Source organism: Molothrus aeneus, chromosome 2 (assembly GCF_037042795.1).
Source record: "Molothrus aeneus isolate 106 chromosome 2, BPBGC_Maene_1.0, whole genome shotgun sequence".
Classification (NCBI taxonomy): Eukaryota; Metazoa; Chordata; class Aves; order Passeriformes; family Icteridae; genus Molothrus; species Molothrus aeneus.
In genome coordinates this window covers 107,903,787-107,926,164 of record NC_089647.1, presented here as the reverse complement: position 1 = coordinate 107,926,164, position 22,378 = coordinate 107,903,787, and the positions used below count along the sequence as shown (strand labels likewise).

The 22,378-nt window shown below is 36.2% G+C and overlaps 1 protein-coding gene across 1 annotated transcript in view; it reads left to right on the top strand.

Annotated features, from left to right (window-relative positions):
- The window catches only part of CFAP47 (cilia and flagella associated protein 47), a 261,050-nt gene extending 239,060 nt beyond the window's left edge, over positions 1 to 21,990 (top strand). Inside the window, exons 61-64 of the mRNA XM_066545467.1 lie at positions 918 to 1,089; positions 2,590 to 2,751; positions 12,174 to 12,342; positions 21,720 to 21,990. Coding sequence (XP_066401564.1) covers positions 918 to 1,089; positions 2,590 to 2,751; positions 12,174 to 12,342; positions 21,720 to 21,941 — 725 coding nt within the window. The 3' untranslated portion in view covers positions 21,942 to 21,990. The remainder of the gene's footprint in view (positions 1 to 917; positions 1,090 to 2,589; positions 2,752 to 12,173; positions 12,343 to 21,719) is intronic.
- The last annotated feature ends 388 nt before the right edge of the window (positions 21,991 to 22,378 follow it).

The window sequence follows — 22,378 nt, the reverse complement described above, 5'->3', positions numbered from 1 at the left end:
AAGTAAGCTTTTATCCAACATTGTCACTTGGACTTTTTATATAAACAAATCTGTCATCTGTATTTTAGAATTCTGAGTCAGAAGGCCTTGGGAATTAACTCTGCAGCTGCCTGGCACTATGCAGCCAGGATAAGTGTACAGGGATGCACACACAGCACTTCTGTACATTTGTACCCAGCTGTGCAAATTCAAAATGTGCCCTGAGATAGGTGGTCATAGTAAAATGAAATCTCCTGTAGGAGTTAGTGGTTGTGTCAAAACATTTCTCATCTAGAAAATGTGTAAAACTTTTTAATGGATTAACAGCTTGAGATTCTTTTCCTCATAGAAATGTTCCCTTCTGTGCACAAACTACTATTGTATACTGAATATCTCAGTTTCCTTTATTACAGCTGGAGGAGACATTTGATTCAAGAAGCTCAGCTGTTTATTTTTATGTCATTACTACTTGGCCTTTTCATAGCTGCTTCAGGGAATCAGAGAAGAGGCTGCTGGTGACATCTTCACTATTTCTCTGTATTCTGTGTATTGGGCTTGCAGCCATCAATGGCATTGATGTCCTTAATGATGGTTTTTTTGCAATTGTCCCAATGGCATTACTCAAAAAGAGTATTATGAGATTTTCATTTGGCTCATGAACAAGAAGTATTCCACCAGCCAGAGCAATATTGCTATTACCATTCACATATTCCAAGTAAGTTTTCCAGCTTCTATTTTGCTGGAAACTATATAGCCTGTCATATGAAATGGGAAGATTTTGTTATGCAGTCAGAAGGAAATCACTTTAGTTTTAGATAATTGCTAGTTTTACTCATTTGTCATTTTTAGTAATAAAGGGAAGAATTGTAACTCTGAGCCAACCAACTGTGTGAAATTATAGTGCACACAGGTTGATATTTTTCTTTTGTATCATTTAGGTTCCTCTGCAACACTGGAGTTTCTGTATGAATTGCAATATCAATCAGATGAAATTAGATATCAGCTTGAATCTTTGGTTGGCATGGAGCTGGTTGAAAAAGAATGGGATACAGAATCCAGAATTGTAACACTGATCTTTAATGTAGTATTTGCACCTAGCAAACCAATGAGGTAAGGTCCTGTTCCTTACTACCAAAAGAACACATAATGAAATCCTGTCTGGTCATTTTTACTTATATAATAATTTCCCTGCATTCTTTTCCTCATTTTGTTTTCACCTCTGAGATCTATTGGTTTAGATTTTCTCCCTTGCTTCTCAGCTATCTTTGGTGTTAAAACTGACAGTGTTTCTCTTTAGTGCCTGTGAAATGATTCTGTTGAGTTACTTCCATAGTCTGTGTATGCATTGTTTTACTTCTAAACATTGGAGTATTGAAAGAGTTCCAATGAAAATTATTTGTTCTCATAATTCATAAAAAACATACAAACAAGATGATCTCTCAGTCTTGGAAATCTTTTCCTAGACAAGCATGTGTACATATTCTTTGACTGGGTGGGATAGTTGAATTTGAAATTAGTTTCTACTGCACCAGTAACAATGATCAATAATCAGGAAATTATTCTCCTTTTTTATAATTGTCATGTGACAAATTATGTATGTGCTTTGATTTACATAAGAACATCTCCCTTCTTTAAAAAGAAACTGTTGAAGGGAGATCCTTTTGGAGAGAGGGAAGCTGTCCCTTCCTTTGGGTGCAGTCAGATGTGGGTCAGGAGGAGGCTGAAATGAAGCTTTTGGGACCGGCAGCCACGAAGTAAATCCAGAGTCCCAACATTACCAGGAGTGTTAGGGAACTGCTGAGTATCATGGGTTGCATGAGAAGAGTTATCTTTAGGAGGCAGGGGGTTACTCTTTATTTGCAGTAGTTCAGAAGATTAATGAAATAAGCAAAGAGCAAACATTTAGGAAGAATGATCCACCCACCTGATTCAGTGTCATTGTGTCAGAGGGAGGTGAATTTACAAAGCCTTTTCATTTCTACTCTCTCATCTTTATTCTATTATTTTTTAATTTGGTTTGGTTTTTTTTATCTTTGTATACTTGAGACTTAGGCTACCTGCAGAGAACTCAATGACTGCAATTAATTAGTTCTGTTATCTTCAGAATCTACAGCACCAACTCTCTGCAACAATCTGAAGGCATCAGAATCTGGCATTTTCCTAAAGTACATAGACCTTTGTCAGATCTATTTGATCCTTCTATGAACTGCTAATATGTTCTGAACAAAATTCTCTATCACAGTAAATACAGAATAATGAGTAAAATAAATTTAGTTTAGGGTTTGTTTTTTTTTTAATTTAAAAAAGAGCAAGCAGAGGAAGAATAAAATCTCATGGCTGTGCCAGGAATGTTACTTCCCTATTATGTTCTTTCTTGTAATTTGCTGTAAATATCTAGCACTATTTAATTTACATTCCAGTCAAGTTTACCTGATAAATACTATGCCATGCAAAATTAGGGATGTATTCCAGTTTAAAGTAATTTGTATTTTCATTTTACTACAGTTTACTTCTACACACTCAAAGATTTTTTTTTTTTTTGGTATATTAATAAGTTCATGTTTTATAATGTTTTTCTATGTATTGACTTTTGTTATCTGAAATTTTAAGGAGTGAGGCAACTCTTGTAATTCAGTGTACTGCAGGAGGCCTTTGGAAGTTTCCATTGGTGTTCATTGCCACAGAGCCAGAAGTGGATGATGTGATCAACATTGAAGCAGTTGGCCTCAATAAGGAATCCATAGTTGGCTTTAAGCTCACAAGCCAGACAAGGTAAAAACACTTACATTCAAGAATTTATGCACTTTTCTGAGGGTACAACTCCTACTCAAACACATTGGTTAGAATAAATTTGGGCAACACACACATAACTGGGAAGCAGCTATTTCGTCCTTATTTTCAAGAGCTGCATTGTTTAAGTAACAAATGTGATTTTGAAGCTTTGTTGTAGAAGACAGAAGCATTCTACCTTTAGGCTTTGGCTTGAGAGAAAATCTGTGGAATAGATCCAAATGTTTATGTTATGATTTTTTTTTTTCCCTAAAAGGTTTAGGAAGATGTTAAAGTGTGTAATACAATGTTAAGGAATGATAATAGTTTTGTGCTATTAAAGGCTCACTAGTAAGACTTTAAAAGCTAGTGCTTTTACTAATAGATTTTTTCAATGTACTTTATGCTTACACCAAGTTAAAAACATTCCCTCACCTTGTGCTTTAAAGGATTTTAAATATGCTGTTCTTATTAAAGTACTACTTTTTATTATGTAAGTGTGCTATGAATTCATCTCTGCTTCCACTTGCTAAAATAATGGTGTAATTCTTCAGTATTTTGTTCCTCTCCTTTTTTAAAGTCCTGCAGAAACCACTGTTAATATATAATTTTTGCATATTTCAATTCTTTTCCCAGAGTTTTACAATGTTACAGTAAACTTACAATGTCATTTGTATACAGCAGGAAGTCAAAGAATAAATTGTGTGGTAATGATAGATAAGTTTTAAAGTATTAAACAGGGAATCTGAATGAATCATAATGTGTAGAATCCATGTAGCTCATGGAAGTTTTAAATTTTCTTTTATTTTCTTTTAAATTACTGATTTTTTCTGTACATCGAGAAATTGTGCCAGATGCGCAGATTGACACTTTCATGGTGGATACATCCTTTGGTTTCATCCTCATCAGGAAATGTATTTGGTTACAACTGATTTATTTCCAAAATCTGTGTCTCTAAGAGGGACAGTTGTTCCAGGTTTTAGATGTCTGTCAGTGATGTTAATTGAGGACTCTGACAAAGGCTTCTATCACAGTGATCAAGTTAACAGCTTCAATAGAATGGCTGCTTCAGGAACAAAAGCAAAGCAATTGCTCTGGCAATACTGTAATCTCCTGGTAGGTGTTTGATAGCAGTGAAGATACCTGATGTTCTCCAGAAAGGTGTTATAAAACCTGAGTCATTATAATTATATGAAGGAAAAGCCGTGATAGAAGATAGATTCTCTTTTGCCCTTAAACAAATTTCAGCTTTATTTTATACAGCAAGTGTTCCTCCCATACATTTCAAAAGCAAAATATAATGTTTGCATGTAGTAAAACAGCTCTGTGTTACAAACAGCACCAGGAACTCCACTCATGAGGATGCCTTGGGAAGAGCACTGCCAGCAGGTCAGGGGGGGGGATCCTGCTCCTCAGCCCTGGGAGGATCACCTGGAGTGCTGGGTCCTGCTCTGGGCTCCTCAGGACAGGACAGACATGGAGTTCCTGGAGCTGATCCAGTGGAGGGTGACAAAGATGATGGAGGCACTGGAGCATCTCAGTGAGGAGAGGCTGAGGGAGCTGGGCCTGTCCAGCCTCGAGGCCCCTCATCCCTGTCAGTGTCTGCAGGGAGGGGCAGGACATGGACCAGGCTCTGCTCCCTGGTTCCACCAATGGGACAGGAGGAACAGACAGAAAGTGAGGCACAGAAGTTCCATCTGAACATTAGGAACAATTTCTTTCTTGTTTAATGACCAAACACTGGAGCAGATTGTCCAGAGAGGGTGTGGAGTGTCTCTCTCAGTGGAGATATCCAAGAACTGGCTGGACATAATCCTGTGCTGGAGGCTCTGGGATGACCCCACCTGGGCAGGGAGGCTGCACCTGGTGACCCTCTGTGATCCCTTCCAGCCTGACCCAGTCTGTGATTCTGTGAACTGCTCCATAAGTTATATATTGCTTTATCTTACCTGTGATTTGCTTAGGAGATATTAGTGGTGGAGGTTTTGTGTAGAAGTGGAACACTCAGCCAACCAACACATAGTATAGAGGACCTGCAGATGAAAAGCAATTACATGAGAAAAGCATTATATAAGAGGTATAATTTAATGCTTGAATAACTCACATTATTTAGATTAAAAACAAAACAATTAAATAATCAAACATGATTGAAAAATTTTGAATAGGATACGAAGTGCCATCCTATCAATCCTCCCTGAAAAAAAATGATCAGCCCTTTGGAATTTTCTTGGTAATCAATTAGCAGCACAATCCATAGAGAAGCAGTTCTGTTACTTTAAGAGAGATGGGGTTTCTTATGCTGGACAGTAGCTCATGGCACTGCTGCTTGGGGAGAAACTGTGGGGGAAACAGGTGTATTTCTGAGTAACCTGCTAGGGAGGGACTCTGCAGATGTGTCTTTATTTCCTGCTACTGCCAGGAGAGAGGGGTTGCACAGCATCACTTAGAACACCTCTGCATCTTTTTGAGCTAGCAAGGTGCATAGTGATGCAACAAAGAGTATATGAGAGCCACAGGCCCTAAAAAAGCTCAGGATGTTATTAAGAACAGGTTAGGACTCATATATATTTATTTTGATATAGGAATATATATATACACACACACACCATATTGAATGAGGATCTTCAGTGCTCCACAATAAATCTATGAGATCAATGGATTTAGCTTTCTTTACAGCTAATATAACTCAAATGTGGCCTTCCTCCTTAAATTCCACATTCCTCCCCTCCCTCCCCCCCTCCCCCAAAATCCTGAGTGTGTACAGGATATCTCAGAATGAATTAATGATTTTGGAAGGATGATCAGTTAAAAATGGGAGGTCATTGCTACACTCTTCACAATGATCTGCAATAATGAAAGCTCCAGCAGTTCATGAAAATATGTAATGCACCCTTTCAATACATTTTAAGTTCACACAATGAGAAATAGCCCAATATCTTCTCCAGAAAATAATGAAAAATACTGAGAATGCAGCTAAAGTTTTATTGCATGAAGAAAACATGTATTTTTTAAGACTATATGCACCTATGTCAGTTGGAATAGAGTAGACAAGTATTTTACTTTCAGCTTTAAAAATTCCAAAGGGACATGTTGTTGAAGGGTTTTTGTATTGGCATTAAGCTTGATTAGAGTCAAATCAGCAGATTTCATTTCCTAAATAAGAAAAATCTACTGCTTCTAAACATTCATGGATGACCTTTTTTGGGTTTTATCATAAATGCAGGAGTAATTCAACACCAGCTGAAATCATTGGCAGCATTTCCACTGGAGTAATTTGTTTTAGTATAAACCTCTAATGTTTAAGATAATATTAGTGCTTGTTTTAATATAAATGCATTATTGAATGCCAATGGTTTACAGAATGACAGCAGTTTTAACCAAAACAGATAGAATATTATCCTTGGAAATAAAACTCACAGAAATTTATTTGATATCTATCTTAAATTATTGGTCTATTATTTTGTGTTGAAATCTGTAACTGAAACATAAAATAAAAACTCTCAAAGTGATACTTTGCTTAAGAAAACTAGCCATTTCTATATTTGGCATACTGAAGATAACTTAAAGTGTTTTTAATCAATTAAGTTTGGGATCAGGACATTTGCATTAATGCAGAAGTGGGTTTTGGAGCTTATTTACTGCTCTATATTCCTATACAGAATTATTTTGGTGGTTGGATTCATTTCTTCACATTAAGATACTGATGTCCACCTACAGCAGAATGCTACCTTATGTTTTCCAGGGCAAATACTTCAGTAGCCAACCTGAGATGTGTGGGATGGATAGATAGATAAATAGATAGATAGATAGATAGATAGATAGATAGATAGATAGATAATTTGTTAACACTATATTCACCTGAAAGTCTTTTGTAAACTACACTACATTTGAAGGTTTAGTCAAGCTGGGGGATAATTCTCTCCTATTTGTTCTGTCTGCTTTTTTCTCATGCTGAGTTTCCTTTCACCAATTTAATTCTGCCTTCCCACATACCTGTTAGTGATTGTTACAGTCATGTATGGCTTCCCATATACAGTAGAATTTTTTCCATCTTTCCATCCTGCCCTGTCACTCCAAACAAGCAGGATATTTGTTACATTAAGGAAACTTCTTGGATAAACTCAGACTGCCCCTCTGAAAAATGTGGCACCTGTTGTCACAGCCTCAAAAAAAAGCAAACAGCCTCATGTTGATGTGATCTCCCCAGAGGGTCATCTGCAAAATCCAAGGCTCCACCTGATTATGGAAAGAGAGCTAGAATAAAGAGGAAGAAAAGCCCCAAACTGGTGGACTGGGGAGATGAGAATAAAGATGAAATTAGGCTTTAAAATGACTGCACATGCAGATTTATTTCTCTAAACCTACTTTTGATTGGAGATTTTCCTTATTTCTTCTATGTACATTTCCTACTAGAAATGTATAAATGCATAGAATAAATGTTCAATTAAAACATTCCTTGGTCACACAAAATTAATTTTAATTCTGAGGAATTAGTGGGCAACCCATTTTGTTTCTGTACCCACCCTTATTTTGAAGGGAAAACAACAACAAAAAATGTTTACAATTATAATTTAAAGAAGCATTTCTATTTTACTCTAATTACTGCTATATTTCATTAGAACTACCATGAGCCAGGATTAAGTATGTGGCAAGAAAATGCATTTGGTAAATTCTCCATTCATGCTTCCTCTCCTTCACTCTCTCACTCATTGCTGTGTACGTTACAACCCTGGATTCCTCTGCCAATCTCTTTGTTAGCAGTTCTGCAAAATTCTACCACAAATCTAAAGATGTAATTAGAATACTTCCTCTTAGTACTTCCCACACAGTGGCAGCTGCAAAGCACAAATGTTGACTGGGCTCCATTTTTTGGAGCCTGAATGGAGACTAGTGGAAAATATTGATGATGTAAACATTCAGCAGACCTTTCACAAAGTTATGCTCATCCTTCTTAACAATACAATCCTTGACATGTCACACATTTAGCCAGGACCTGTATGCAGCCATCAGTCAACCTGCAAACAGCACCCCTGGGTAGAACAGGGATGAGAGAGAAATCAGCTTGTGCAGATAGAACCTCTGATTCCTGCTCTGGTTTTACAGCATGTACACACAAAAACCAGGAATCTTAGGGTTGGTAAAGCATTCCCTGACAGGCATTTGTCATGCAGTGTTTGCTCATATTTTTTGAAAATCCTTTAATTCTACAGCAGCCTTTCCAAAGAAGTGATAGTCAGAGTTTTAAAACTTTTCTGATGTTCAGAGTTCAGGATTTAGAGTGGTCAATTAAACCAGAGTTAGTTTGGGTATGAAACATAACCCATTTTTATAAATAATGATGAGCTACTAATTTATTTTTCCATTGCATTTTTTTTTGTTGATAAGAAATTATCTAAATCATACCAAGTATCACTAATAATTCTATAGAATTTGACAACAGCATACAATTAATATGTTTTAAGGACTTCACTATGTAATAACTGAAATTTCTTGTGTCATCCAACAGATGTTAACTACAAATTAAAATAAATAAGTTTAGATATGATTAACTATTGTTTGAACTACTTGAACTATTGTAACATTTTAATATCCCTTATTTCTTGAAGCAGTTACCTACTTTACTTTTGTTACTCTTCTTTTATTAGCAAAAAATACCCAAGCATTTGACCAAAAGGACTATGTGCTGGTATTTTATGCATGGCTCTTCAAAATGCTGAGTTTTGTAAAGGAATACATTTCTAAAGGAATAATTTACTGCTTCAGTAGTTTTGGGAAGAGAAACATTAAACCTATTTTGAGCCATAATTTAATAAATATTTTCAGTTTTGATGAGTCTTTTATAAGTTTTGGAGTGTGAGCGCTACAGGAATATAAATTTTAAGTTCTTCTTTGGTTGAAGATATATTGTTACTGCTATTGTTTTTTGGTTTAATAATTTGAAAGTTGTGTAGCATGAGAACATTGATAAGCAGAGACTTCTATATAAGGACAAGGTTAAAGGATTAATTATAAAAATGTCCATGTAAGACAAGACAACCTCTTTTCCAGGTTGTCATGATTTGATTGTATAATTATTATTTAAATTCAAGTTAGTGTTTACTCTTGTTCATTATTTGAGTAAGGACAGAGTTTGTGTTGTCTGATGGCAGTATCAAACAATTATGAGAGGAGTTAAGGAAAGACAGATGGGAAAACACATTTATTTTCTTTGGTTTATAAGGCTTCTGCCCTTACACTTTCTAATTCATTTGTGCTTGGTTTATATGTGTTTTCAAAACTCTACACATCATTAAGTTTTATAAAGTATGTTCTTATCTGCCACCCTTCTTGAAAAAGTGCAGACTGCCTCACAACTGACCTTCAGGGCTGAGAAATGACAAGCCAAACATTCACTCCAGAGCTGTTCACCTGAAGGATTAATCAAAAAGGAGGAATTGAATTTTAATAAGTTTAAAAACCAGAATTATTAATTTTTAATTATACACTAAATATACAGACACAGAAAATGATAATGTCTGAAATTCAGGTGCTATTCTGGGAATTTCATCTCCAGATTTCTCTTTATTATAAAAGATGAGAAAGTGAAAGCAATTTACTTGTGCTAGTGAGGTACCCAGCATCCCAGTTCATCTCCCTAATGAAAGCACTGCTTGTTTTGTCTCAGGGGGCATCTTTAGATTTACTTTTAAAACAATGCAAGATTCATCAGTGAAAAGTTTCTGTTTCAGATTTTGTATAATTTTTTAATTACTGATTTTTTTACCATCTTCATCACAATCCCTGCTGGCCTATCATCTTACAGCTTTACATTTAATTTGTCAGGATTTCTATTTTCCTGACTTGGACATAGTTTTACTCTGAGAAGCATTTTGCATCCAGTAGACACCCTGACTCTTTTGTTAAAACTGACAGGCTTTGGGAACAGGGATGTTTTAGCTCTGATTATATGTGTTCATGCAAATTCGTATGCCTTTATCTATTTTACTCAAAAGTTATAGCTGCCTCTAGCACCTTGTGATAATGCTGTCAAGAAGCATGCAGATTTTATTTAAAGCTTTTTTACTTTTTTTCTTTCCATTTTTAAAATCTGACAAGGGTGATGTAATAATATTATTTTTCTTTGACTTGGTAAATATCTTGTGCATAATTATAGGTGAGTTTTTTGACAGTTTCACTTTAAACTCTCTGATCCCCTTGTCTGGACAAAAACTGTGGCTTTTTCTCCTCTGTGTTTTCTGACTGTTTTGATGTCTCTTAAAAATTCCAAAGCAAGCTACTGTTGCATATCTTCCTGCTAAGAGGCAATTTCTGCAGGAATAAAATCTGTATTTTCCTGTGTCTGCTGTGTAAGCAGCCTGTCCCCTGCCTCATCTCCCTAGCATTTCATCATCACATCTGTGGTCCAAGTCATGCTCTCAGATGTCCTACAAGGACACCAAGCACTTACCAGGAGTTCTCATCCCTAACTATTCACTGGAATACAGACTAAGCATGGGACACTGAAAGTGTTGCCTTGAAATGTTCTGAAGCTAGTCAACAGAGCAGTGATGCTAGAAATGAAGACCTGTGTCCAGGTCGGTTTTCAGAATGAAAATATTTATCTCAGGCATTTTTGATGAGTGCTCTGCTGTGCTGCTCAGAGTCTAGATCTGTCACTTCTTTTTGATCCCATTCCTCCCATCTGTGTGTAGTAGGTGTGCTCTAGGCATTCACAGCTGAGCACTTCTTTTGGAAAACAAAGATGTGAAAATTCCAGGCTTATCTGGCACATGGATGGGAGCTCAGGCCCAGCAGGATTAGTGCTGATGGCCCAGGGCTATATACTCAGTGGCACAGCTTTAGGCACCACAAAAAGATGCTATTAGCATAAGTTCCATGTCAAGACTGGAAGACTGGAAATGTAGTTTCAGACATTCAGTACTTTTGCCCACCATGCTGTCACCTAAAGGAAAAGCCAGGCTAAATCTGCTGATTCACCCGAGTCCAACAGCACTGCTAAGTATCAGTTCATTTGTTTGGAGGCAACAGAAGCTTTTTGGTTTCTGTTTTCTGCACCCTCACTGTTTGTGTCTATAAACTGGCAGTGTGACCTTTTTTTCACGAGAGCATTTTGAATATAGAACAACGTTTCATGAGAACATATTCCAAGAGAGGGCTATTTTTAAACACAATGACATAGGCCCAGCGTGCCACCCACAGGATAGCGCTTGCCCAGGAAATGTGGAACATTTCCGCAGAGATATGACTTGCCATAAAATATTAAATTTCATTCCTTTGTGGGTATTTTCTTTGAAAAGTGTTATTTCTGGTGTGACAGTCCATGAATAAACAGATTTAAACAGCTTTTCTTTGAGATGCTGTTAGCTTTCCATTCTTCAGGTTTTATCAATACAGGAAAATGTATTCCCTCTAAGCCTGCCCTGCTGTACAGTGCCAGGGTGTTGTGGATTAATTTTTGACCATCCCATTGTATTTCTACTTTCAATTTCCTGTGTTCTCCTTCTATTCAGAGTGATAGAGTTGTCCTCAGCAAGACACATAAAGACTAAAAGGAGAATGCCTCACCAGAAAATACAAAAATGTACGTTCCTTTCATGCTGAGAATGTTCATGGCAAGAAGTCCGTGAGGAATTGTGATGGACAGGCTTTAGTTTGGAATTGGCCTAGGATTGTTTTATAGTGCTCAGCCACTGTCTTCACCAGGACTAGGGGTTTTCTTTGGGTCCAACAGCACTGCTGTGAGCCAAGGCATTAGACAAGATCTGCAGTACCTGTGACAGAAATTCTTTGAGATAAGAGATACACAATATTATCAATACAGGAACTTAATTATGTTACTGTAAAAATCTTAAAATGTTCAGTCTATGGCATATGAAAAATGTGAAAACAGTGATAAAAAATTATTATTTTTCATATCTTCATTTCAAGGCTTTACAAACTCCCTCCTAGTGCAGTAACACTCTGCCAGAATGCAAATTCAGTTCTAGTCATAAACCTTAATAAAGTGGGTAGCTTATCAGTTTTATTTGGTTAGAGGTTGGAAAAGGGAGTACTTTTAATAGGAAAAATGGATTGTCGCTCTGATATGGAATTTACTTCTATCACTATTATGATATTTTTACAAGTCAAATGATTCTTTTTTTTTTTTTTCTAGTGGCAAATGCTATCATTATTCCATAGTTAATAGAATATTATAATAGCATGTAAATATGTTTGAAATTGAATACCAGTATGCAGGTCCCTGTGTATAAATAAAGAACCACTACAAAATAATTACTCTGTAAGTAAGAATGCTGTTAATATTCCATATTCATTCCATGCCATGTTTCCTGAGTCATGCCACATGGTGGCCTAAGTGTTAGACTGCAGATAAATTCTGTGAAGATTCTGTAAAAGGCACAACAGTCTCCTGTGCTTTTCTGCAGGTACCCAGAACCATTCACTGCACACTTCCTGGCAGGCAGTGATCCTGATTTCCTTGTGATGCCACAAGCTGGAGAACTTCTCCCAGAAGGCACAGTGGGAACCCATATAACAGTGGGATACAAGCCAAGGATGTATGGCAGGAAGCACACAGCAACCCTGGTCATCGAGGTAAGCCTTCCCCAGGGCAATCACAAATCCTCCTTCGGGAGTGCCAGCAGGAAGAGAGTTCCTGCACCAAGGAGCAGCACTGGAGCACACCCAGTGCATGTGCTGGGATGGCTTTGCTACTCCTCACAATGGACAAGATTAAAAGTAAATTTGGAGAATTGACTGATGACAAACTGAAAAAACATCCTGTATTTTACACTTTATTCTAATTTCTGCATTATCCTTTTGCCATCAGCACCAGAGGCAGATCCTTCATCTTGATACGTTTGCCCCAACTCCACAGGCAAGATGATTTTCACAGAGAATCAATATAATCCTGTTAGGAACTGGTGGAGAATATAAAAGTAATTGAATATGTGAAGCCTAAGTTATTGATTTTAATTGTATTGTACATCTTATATGATCAAAGGCTCCAAGAAGGCAGGTACCCAACTGTGGAGGAGAGAATTTCAGAGCACAAAGCCAGGAATAGCTCTTTTGAAGCAAGATGCAAAATAAACAAAAATTATTTGCAACCATATAGCCTGTGTAAGTGCGAGGGTCGGGAAACATTTGAAGACATGTATTCCTTCAACAGTTAAAATGCTCTCAGAAACCAATTTTCAAGTTTTTAGTTATTCTTTAGAAGGAATCTATTGAAAACACACAGCAGGGGCAAAACCTCACATTCTCTATAAATCATGGTTTGTACTTTCACTCTATTCACTGCATGCTGGTAGTGTTTTCAGACTACTATATTAGAAGTGAAACAGCAATATTGATTTAAGAAATAAGATGGCCAGAACAAAGTTGATAAAAAGATGCATGGCAAATCACTATAGTGTTTTATCTCTTTAAGTGACAACTTGTATAACAGTGAATAAGAAATTCAAATCCTGGAAAAAACAAGGTCCTTCAACCCCTCCTGCTTGTTTTCTTTTACTGTATTAGATGTCTGATTAATGCAGTCTCTTTACATAAACAGCAATGATGTTTATCACTCTTCCATTTGAAAAATAAGATAGCTTACTGAATATATTCTGTGCTATTTTGTGTTTAAAAAGCAGTGTATGACACAGCTACAGAGCTCAGACACTTGAAGTTTTGGAGCTGAACTGCTGTTTTTAGGCATGGCACATACAAATGCAGTACCTGTGCTTGTCCTTGGCTTAGCTTTCATCACTAACAAGGAGATTTTACCATAAATGTGTCTGGAATGGGACAAACACAATGATCAAAGGCTATTATTAGCTCTCTAAGAACTCAGGCAGTAATTCAGAATTTCCTTTTAGGAATTTATCAGTATAGATGGCCTGTGTCTAATTGGTTTTTTAAGCCACATGCACTCACACCTCAGTCTGTGGTTATGATCTAGGCAGACAGCTCTTCTCATCTGCACCCTTGGTACTGTGTGTGGCTGCAGTAAGTCAGTCAGTCATACATATTACATATATATATATATATCTATATATATATATCAGATCACATCTTGTTGTATCTATTCCTGGATATTTAAAAATGCATCAAGGATTCTTGATGCTCATAAGCACATTTGGGACCAGTATAACTCCATCACAGTCTGTTAGAGATGTTTCTAACATTCTCACTCAAAGTGCAGAATTAAGTGGTTTCAGTAGTGTTTTGATGAGGCTTCTGTTCTCTTTGCTCTTTTTGGTAGACCTTTTCTGTACTCCTGACTTCCCCCTTTGTGCTCCACACAAACTTTAACTCCTGCAGTTCTGGTGGAAGGCAGAGCATCTGTGGCTGTGTGTGATTCAGCTGCTGTGCTCTCAGCACTGACCTGATGTAAGATTTGATGAGATGTTGAGAATACCTGATACTCATTTCTGCCTTTTGTGTTGGTTCAAATCATTTCCATTAGTAAACTGAGGGACACAGACTTAGTAAGAGATATTAAATAAAAGCTGTATTAAATCATTCGTATTTGGGGAATAACAGTGGAGGTGGTGAAATGCAATTAGTGTTTGACCTAACACTGAAGAACCTTTCTTGCATGTATCCTCTCTAGCCAATATATTGGCTGAGGCTCTGGGCTATTTTTAGAAATGTTGAAGAAGCTTCTTTTCTTTTGCAGTGCCTCTCTTCTGCTGCTGCTGTAACAAAGGATTACAGTGCTCTTGCTTTAAAATGTCTTTTGCATTTCCAAGGGTAAACTCATAGTCCTAACTCTAACATATTTTAATATTAAATTCTTTGAACAGTGAGTATCAGATTTGTAATTTTTTGTGTTTCAATGAACAGTGATAATTAGGCTGTAAAATAGCAGAGATAGCACTGTAAGTTCTTTTGTTTATGTTCATCATTACCATTGTGTTGAAAGGAAAATGGGAGGTTGGGATTATGGAGGAAGATCCTACAGTCATCTTTTTCTCATTTGCTTTTAAATTTTAAACCCAAATATTGTATGTACAATTTTTTTGTTTTATTACCCTGCTGAGAACCCAATGCTGAGAAGCTAATTAGCATTAACATATATGTAACAGTCTCTCTACCAGAACTTAGTGTGTACATTTTACTAACTGAATGCATATATATATGTATCATTGAAATCACGTTGTCTAGTTTATATTTCTGCACAAAAATCAAGTACTTTGTGGGATATGGTATGAATTCTTTGAGAATTCAATGAATTCTTTAATATTCATGAATACTTCAGTAGATTTTATTAATGGCAGGAAACCTTAATTACTTTGCTGAAGCAGTTAAAGCTCTTTAACCATCATTAAAACTTCTGTTCTCAGTCAACTACATCTCAAAACAATTGAAGTTAGATAATTATTTAAATAGCTGCTAGGAATCTTAATTTTGCAGATGTGACATAGAAAATTACTTACAAATTTTATGTAGATCAAAGAATGGACTATTACACAAAGGCAGTAAGGAAAATAATCATGCTTGTTTCTTTGAAAAAGCTTGTAGCTTTGAATGAGGACATCAAAACTTAATTGAGCTACAGGTGAGAAACAGCGAAACTGTGCCTGAACAGCATTTTTAAATAGCTATTTTTCCATAATCAAACTTCTAAATTTAGAATTGCCTTCATAAACAGTGCAGTTCTGAATTTAAAAAAAAATTGTATATATATATATTATCCCTAATGATAAATAAGTGAAGAGAGCACACTACTCAGATGAGCTGTAAAGTGCTGTGAGGACAGAAGGGACTTTGTGACCCCAGTGACATCCCAGAGCTGTGGCGTGCCAGTCAGGCTGAACTGACAGAGCTGAGGGATGTCAAGGTGCTGCTGGGGCTGGAATCACAGCCAGGCACAGGGTGGAGCAGCCAGGAGGATGGGAATCCTTGGCAAAGGGAATGTTCCTGTAGGCTTGCAGTTAATTTCCTTCCACTGTGCTGAATTCAGCTGGAGACCAGAGCAATTGCTTTGTAATTCATGTGTGAGACTTCTGAGATATTCTAAAGCAGGAGGCACACACAATAAGTCTTAAATGATAAAATAGGTGTCAGAGTGAACCAGATTGCAGGTAACATTATCAAGCCCTCCAGAAGTCAGGCTTGTGCACCTTTATTACTGAATAATCACTAACTTAGCCTATGGAAGATAGCATATCAAAACCATTTGTCATGCTGTTCTGCAAACAAATGATGCAGTGTGCCAGCCACAGTACCCAGGTGTGGCTTCTCTAAACTTGTCTATGCAAACTTGCATATCTTAACAGCAAACAGTACTGTTACATATTCAGCAGCTTGCTGAAGCTGCCTTGTTCCTGGTGGATTTCTTAATTAGCATAGTTCAATGTTATTTTAAATTTTATCTCTTGAAAAGAATGAGCAAGGAAAAATGTAACTAACTTACTAGAATAATTGAAGTAGTTTCCCATTAAATAAGATACATGTTGGTGCTGGCTTGAGTTGTAGGATTAGAAACAGAGTGCAGAATCAGTACTCAACATTTTTGATTCACAAGCATGAGGAAAAGTTACTTTACTTATTGAGATTTATAGTTTTGATAATGGAAAAAGGTGATAATAATGTGGGAACCATTGCTGTAAAAGGGTACTTAGAACGGTGTCAGTTCTGGAGGATTTTGTTATATAATGTCTGAGCAATGTTGAGAAACACCCAATACTTGAAGTGCAGAAACCAGTTAAGTAAATTTTAATTATATCTGGAAGTGTTCTTTAAGGTAAGAAAATTTTTCTTATGCATCTTCTTTATTAGCAATTGATCAGAGCCTGGATGGGCATTTGTTTGCTTATGGGGGGTGGTTTTTATTGCTTTGGGTTTTTCTCCCCTTCTTTCCTTCACTTATCAAGCTATCATTGTCTTGATCCATGAATTTTCTTGTCTTTGCTCTTCCCTTACAAAGTTTACATAAAGGTTTGCATTAATTTAATTCTGTATACACTGATGGAAATTGGTGTTTTTTTGTTTGTTTTGTTTTGTTTTGTTTGTAAAACAAAACCTTGCAGTATAAATTAATGGCTGGGAAATATTTGATGCAATACCTGTAATTTCCTCTGTTTTTACTTTTTAGGAAGTCTTGTGTATTTAGATTTTTTTGAGTTAACAGTATTTGGAAGCTAACTGGAATACAATATTCCTTGAAATTCCTGATCCTTGCTCCCAATCCACTTTCCTAACAGATTGCTTTGGCAATCATTTACCATGTACTTCAATAGCACTTCCAGCCTACAGGGAATACCCATGGATAATCTGTGTTTTCCAAATTATTCCTATGAATCATGATCCATCAGTAAAAAAGGGTTGGATACCAAACAAATAGACTTTTATATAAATTATTTGGTGACTGTTACCAGTATTGGCTGAATAATTTGCTTCATGAACATTACTCAGTCAGCCATCAAGATGATTGAATGACTTAGTTGAATAACTTACATTATGTAATAAGAAGTGGCAGTTTATGTCTCATTTTTAATTGTTAAAAGCATTTTTCAGAGAGATTTAGCTCAGTACATGGCCATTACTCCAGTCAGGTGAGCCAAATTGTTATTCTCTTCACATTTTGATTCAGGAATACGGAGGTTTTGAAAAAAGAAAGTCATTCATTTCCACAAGAAATCCTCCCTCAGATTGTCAAGGACATTCAGAATATGCTCTGGTCTTCCTTCTTAAATTCTGTGTGAAATAGGCCTAGATAAGCACAGGGAGCCTGGATTCTTAACTACCTATGTTTATATCAGATATATCTTCTTAACAGAGATTCTCTTTTGTAATTCTGTTTTAGTCATAGTACAGATTGCAGTGGATTTGATACTTTCAACCTTAGACTTTGTTACTACCAGAGCTAGTATTGGAATTATTCCAAATTTGATACAATAAACCACATTGTTTTAAAAATAGGAAGAAGTGTTCCTCTGATTTGGGAAATTTTGGCCGGCTTTTGAGGCAAGTAAATACTGCTTGTAAATCAAATATTCCATCATAATTCTATGGTCATATGTGGATTGCCTTCGAAGTTTCTCTTCTTCCTCTCCACCATTCCAGGAAAGTCTGAAACTGTGATGATCTGTGTTTTCATTTGCTGTGATGTGTCTGGCCTGGAAACCCAAAGCAGCAGCTTTGAGGCACTTGCATGAATTTTGAAGATAGATTTGCTCTTGCTGCAGTTTTCATATTGGTTAGAATAATTACTGGAGTTAAGCTTTACAGACTCATCCCAAAAAAAGTTAGTTAAAGCTTGAGCAACTAATATTGTGCTCTTGGAAATGAAGTATTGTAGTAAAAGAGATATTTGTGGTTGCCTAAAGTTTACTGAAAATTACTTAAATCTGGGTTGCCTTGAAAATGACTAATTTCTGGGTGGTTCTAATGCTAAACAAAGAACCCCAAGTTATGCTGACAATTACAGTAACTTTTCCATATGTGTAACACTCGTTTTCCTTTAGCAGAAAATGCTGAGCTTACCTTACACAACAGTAGTTTTTTCATTTAATGTGTACATAAATTTTTTCTCGATGATTGTTTCCAGTAGTCTTTGATGATGGCACATGATTTACAATAGGTGAACTACCATAGTTCAAGATGAGATTTTAGGGTGGAGTTGCAATGTCTCCTACTACAGAACACCTGACACAGCAGCAGAATAGGCAGCTTTTTTCAACAAGTCAAGCCATAACCCTTTTTTTTTTTACATTTGACACACAATCCAGGATATTTCTATGGCAAACAGAAAATTAACATAAGGTTATTACTAACAGGAAGTCTGTATCTATTGTTTGATGCAAGTGAAGATGAGAGATGGAATAGCCCACCGTTTTTGTTTAAATCACACTATTACTAATTCTATGGACAGTCAAGTCACAATATGTGTGGATTTATTGAACAAATATATTTTTTTTAGTTATTTGCTACTAGGTTTAAATCATTGGCTGAAACACCTTTCATATCTTTTCTCTGACCTTGAAATAATCCATGAGACTCACACAGTGAGTATGACACTGAGGATAAATTACCTTTAAACTAAATTATTCATCTGCTTTATTAAAGAAAGATAAACTATTTAATTTTGTACTGAAGTTAATGAATGAATGAGCTCATTTTGGAGAGCCACTTCTCTTAAATGACAGCTTTACCTTTGGACATGAAACTGGTTCATGTCACACCTGCTTTTGCTGGTTGTTACCTTTACAAACAGTAGAGTTACTAGTTCATTTCACAGTATTATATAAGGTTGAGAATAAAGATGAGTTAATCTGCCTGTTTTACACAGAATAATATTCAATTTAAATTTAAATTTGGCTTTTAGTAGGATAATAATAAAAATTTTGAAAAACTAAGCATGCATGGTGAAATATCTACCTAGTTCTCATTTACTAATCTTACTGGAATAAGGCAAGTGATTCAGCAGACAGCATGTAAAATCACTGCTGCCCATTTTCAAGTAAAGGTTTCTTTAAAAATACACAGCAAAAACCCCTCAGTTATTATTTCAACATTGGTGCAGAAAAGTATAATTCAGTAGCCAGAATGCTGGTTAAAACTACAATTAGAGATTCATATGATGATGGCATTTAGGATCTGTAAGTGTATGCAGTATATCTGTGAAATAATGTAAATGCTCTTTAAGTGCACAGCAGAGAACAAAGACTGAGCCAAAGAATTTATGGTTTAATGTTCTGAAACTTCTTTTTGTTTAATATCTGTATTATAAATTCAAACCTGTTTTCAATGATACTCCTTAAATATAATATAATTTATCACTGAAAAATTCAAAACAAAAAAAAAAGGGTATCAATTAGAATGGTAGGAAGAAGCATATGAAAGATAACAAAGATAAACAGAATAGATTCAAACTTTTTCAGTGGCAAGTATAAAACTGATGTAACAAAACTTAGTAAAGTCAAGAAACAATTTATCATGATTTTTTCCCTCTTCTGTATATTGCTGTAAATATGGGATGCCTCCACAGAAGGTTGGAGGTGGAGAAGGTTCACTGCTCATCTCTGTGCCTTTTGCAGTGCTTTACCTAGACCATAATTAAGTGACAAAATGCAATTAATAGCAAGGCAAATATACACACTGTGCTTTGGAGATGGTTGACAGCATTTATGGTGTGTGAATATCGGTCACAATTTCTTTGTGTATTGTGGCACCTCTCTACAGGCCAGATCTGGCTGGGGTACTGCCATGCCCAGCAGCAGAGCAGGAGCAGAGGGCTCACACTGGAATTAATAAATTGGTCACAAATCCAGCCATGTGGGAAGCTGGACTGCCAGCTGAGAAAAAGACTCATGAGCTTTGAGGGTTGACTCTAGCACTGTTTTCCTGAGCAATTTGAGAGCATATCAGCCCTTCTGACCTTTTGTTTCCTTAGATGAAGAATGACACTGTTAGGTCTAATGTTTCTATCTACAATGGATTGTTCTAAGGATTAAGTTTTAAATGGGTGATGAATTCCATGAAGTTCAACTCTTCCTGTAATGATAAAACTGCAAGCAGCAGAGAAAGGTGACCCTCTGAGCTGTGCCCCTGTAGTTCAACACAGCAGGAGAGCACCAAAAACCTGCTCTGGAACCACAGCACAGCTGTGTGACTGCACTGCTGTGTCCTGGGAAAGGCAGACCTTGGGAATTAGGAAATACCACTCATTCCATGTGACTTCTGTCTGCTCTGAGACTGCAAAGTCAGAGAATCTGCTATGTTCTGTGTACTATGTTCATGCTCTGTGTTCTGTATAAAAGCCAAATTTCACTTGTATGAATACATTTTCATAGACTTATACATGCCATATTTTTACTCAGTCTTCCTCTATTGGTTTTATCTCAGAAGGAGAAAGAAAAGCCCCAAATATAAAACCTGAGATTTTCTGAGTCACTAGGTGTGAGGGAATTGATGAGAGTCTATGCCTAAAGTGGGCATGAAATACTTTGTCTCCTTTTGCACAGTGCAAAGCTGGGCATAATGACATATCATTTGAGATTCTATGCTATCTTTTGGGTTTGTAATATTTCTGTTATTAGCTTGTAGTTTTGGAAAATTTGTTTTAAAGAAAAAGAGAATAGAAAACTAAAACCCAGGAATATACCTTTTTCCAGATATAATGACAGGAAAGTGATAGAAACTTAGAATAAAGATTTCAAAAATTAAAGTGATGCATTATGAAAAGAAAAGTATTGGAAGATCTGCAAAAATTACATGAGTTTTTAAAAACCAAAAGTCTGTTTCAGGACAGAAATGAAGCATGGCAGGTAGACAGCAGTATGCCCTAATATTCATAGAAATAAAAGTCCTTAAGTGTGGATAGATGGGATTTGTAGTAAGAATAAGGACCATGTACTCAGGAAGAATCAAGTATGCAAGCATTACAAGACATGACATGGAAACATATGTTCCATTCCTAGAGACCAGTTATAAACAGAGAGCAAATGAAGAGTGTCATTTTCAATCCACATAAATATGCCTCAAACCAGAGATTCCAACATGAAGCTTCAAGTCTCTTGTGCATGCTCTGAATCCTTTTGTCTTGGTTTTGTTCATTGTTTTAATGTGAAAATCCCACCATTTGATATTACCATTGTTACAGATAGCAGAGCTGAAAGTGAATCCTGCTGTACAAACTTAAGACATTTATGTTGTAGTAAGGAACAGTCACCTTTGAAAAACATGCAGAGCTCTTTGAAAAACATACAGACTTCTGGGATTTTTAAATAAAAAAAGGAATTTTAGTTCAGCCAGGGAAGGTAAATTTCTCATCTTTTTTATGCCAGGTCCTGGAAAAAGCTGAACCTGATTTCAGTTCTTTGTTCCAGGACTGCAATTCTCATTCTGTGTTATTCTAGTGCATTACATGGAAAAGAACAAATCTCTTTTGAAATCAATGTTGCATCTAAAATCACTGATGAATTTACAAGGTATTTGATCACTGATTTTTTTTTTTTTCTGTTCATTATTTTCAGACACAATCAATGCAGTGGACATATATAATCAATGGACTTCCTCCACAGACTGAACCACCCATGGCGGCAGCAAAAGTGGTTTGCACCAGCAGCTACAGAGGATCATTCACAGTCCGACAGCGCAACTTTGTACGCGAAAATCTGAAACTTATAACCACTGGAGCATCCTCACCAATCAAAGGAGCACCTTTGGTCCTTAGGAATAGACAGAAAAAGTTATAATCTGTTAATTTTTGGTGAGGGAACAAATAAATTCTGCAGATAAAAAGAACATGTGGTTTGTTATTTTTTTTAAACAGATATTGTATGCATGGGTTGTATGTTCTGTATGGAAGTTTCAGAACACTGGAGCCCTAGTAATATTCCTGGTTTTCTGTAAGGGATTTTGGATGCCTAAAAAATTATTTATGTCATGCAGATGTCAGCAAGTTCAGAGAAAAAGCTTTATGTTTAAAAAAATTATATCTGAGGATTGGGTAACTCAAACTAGTGCTTTGCCTTCTGAAGGACATTGGTTTAATAAGATTGTAATAAGAGGTTTCAATGAACATTCTGTGTGATATTCAGCACATTACACCCATGCAGACCAAGCAAGAAAAAACAATCCCTGTTCTCTTCAATAAGAAAATCCTTACCTTTTCTTGCTTTGGCCAATTTCA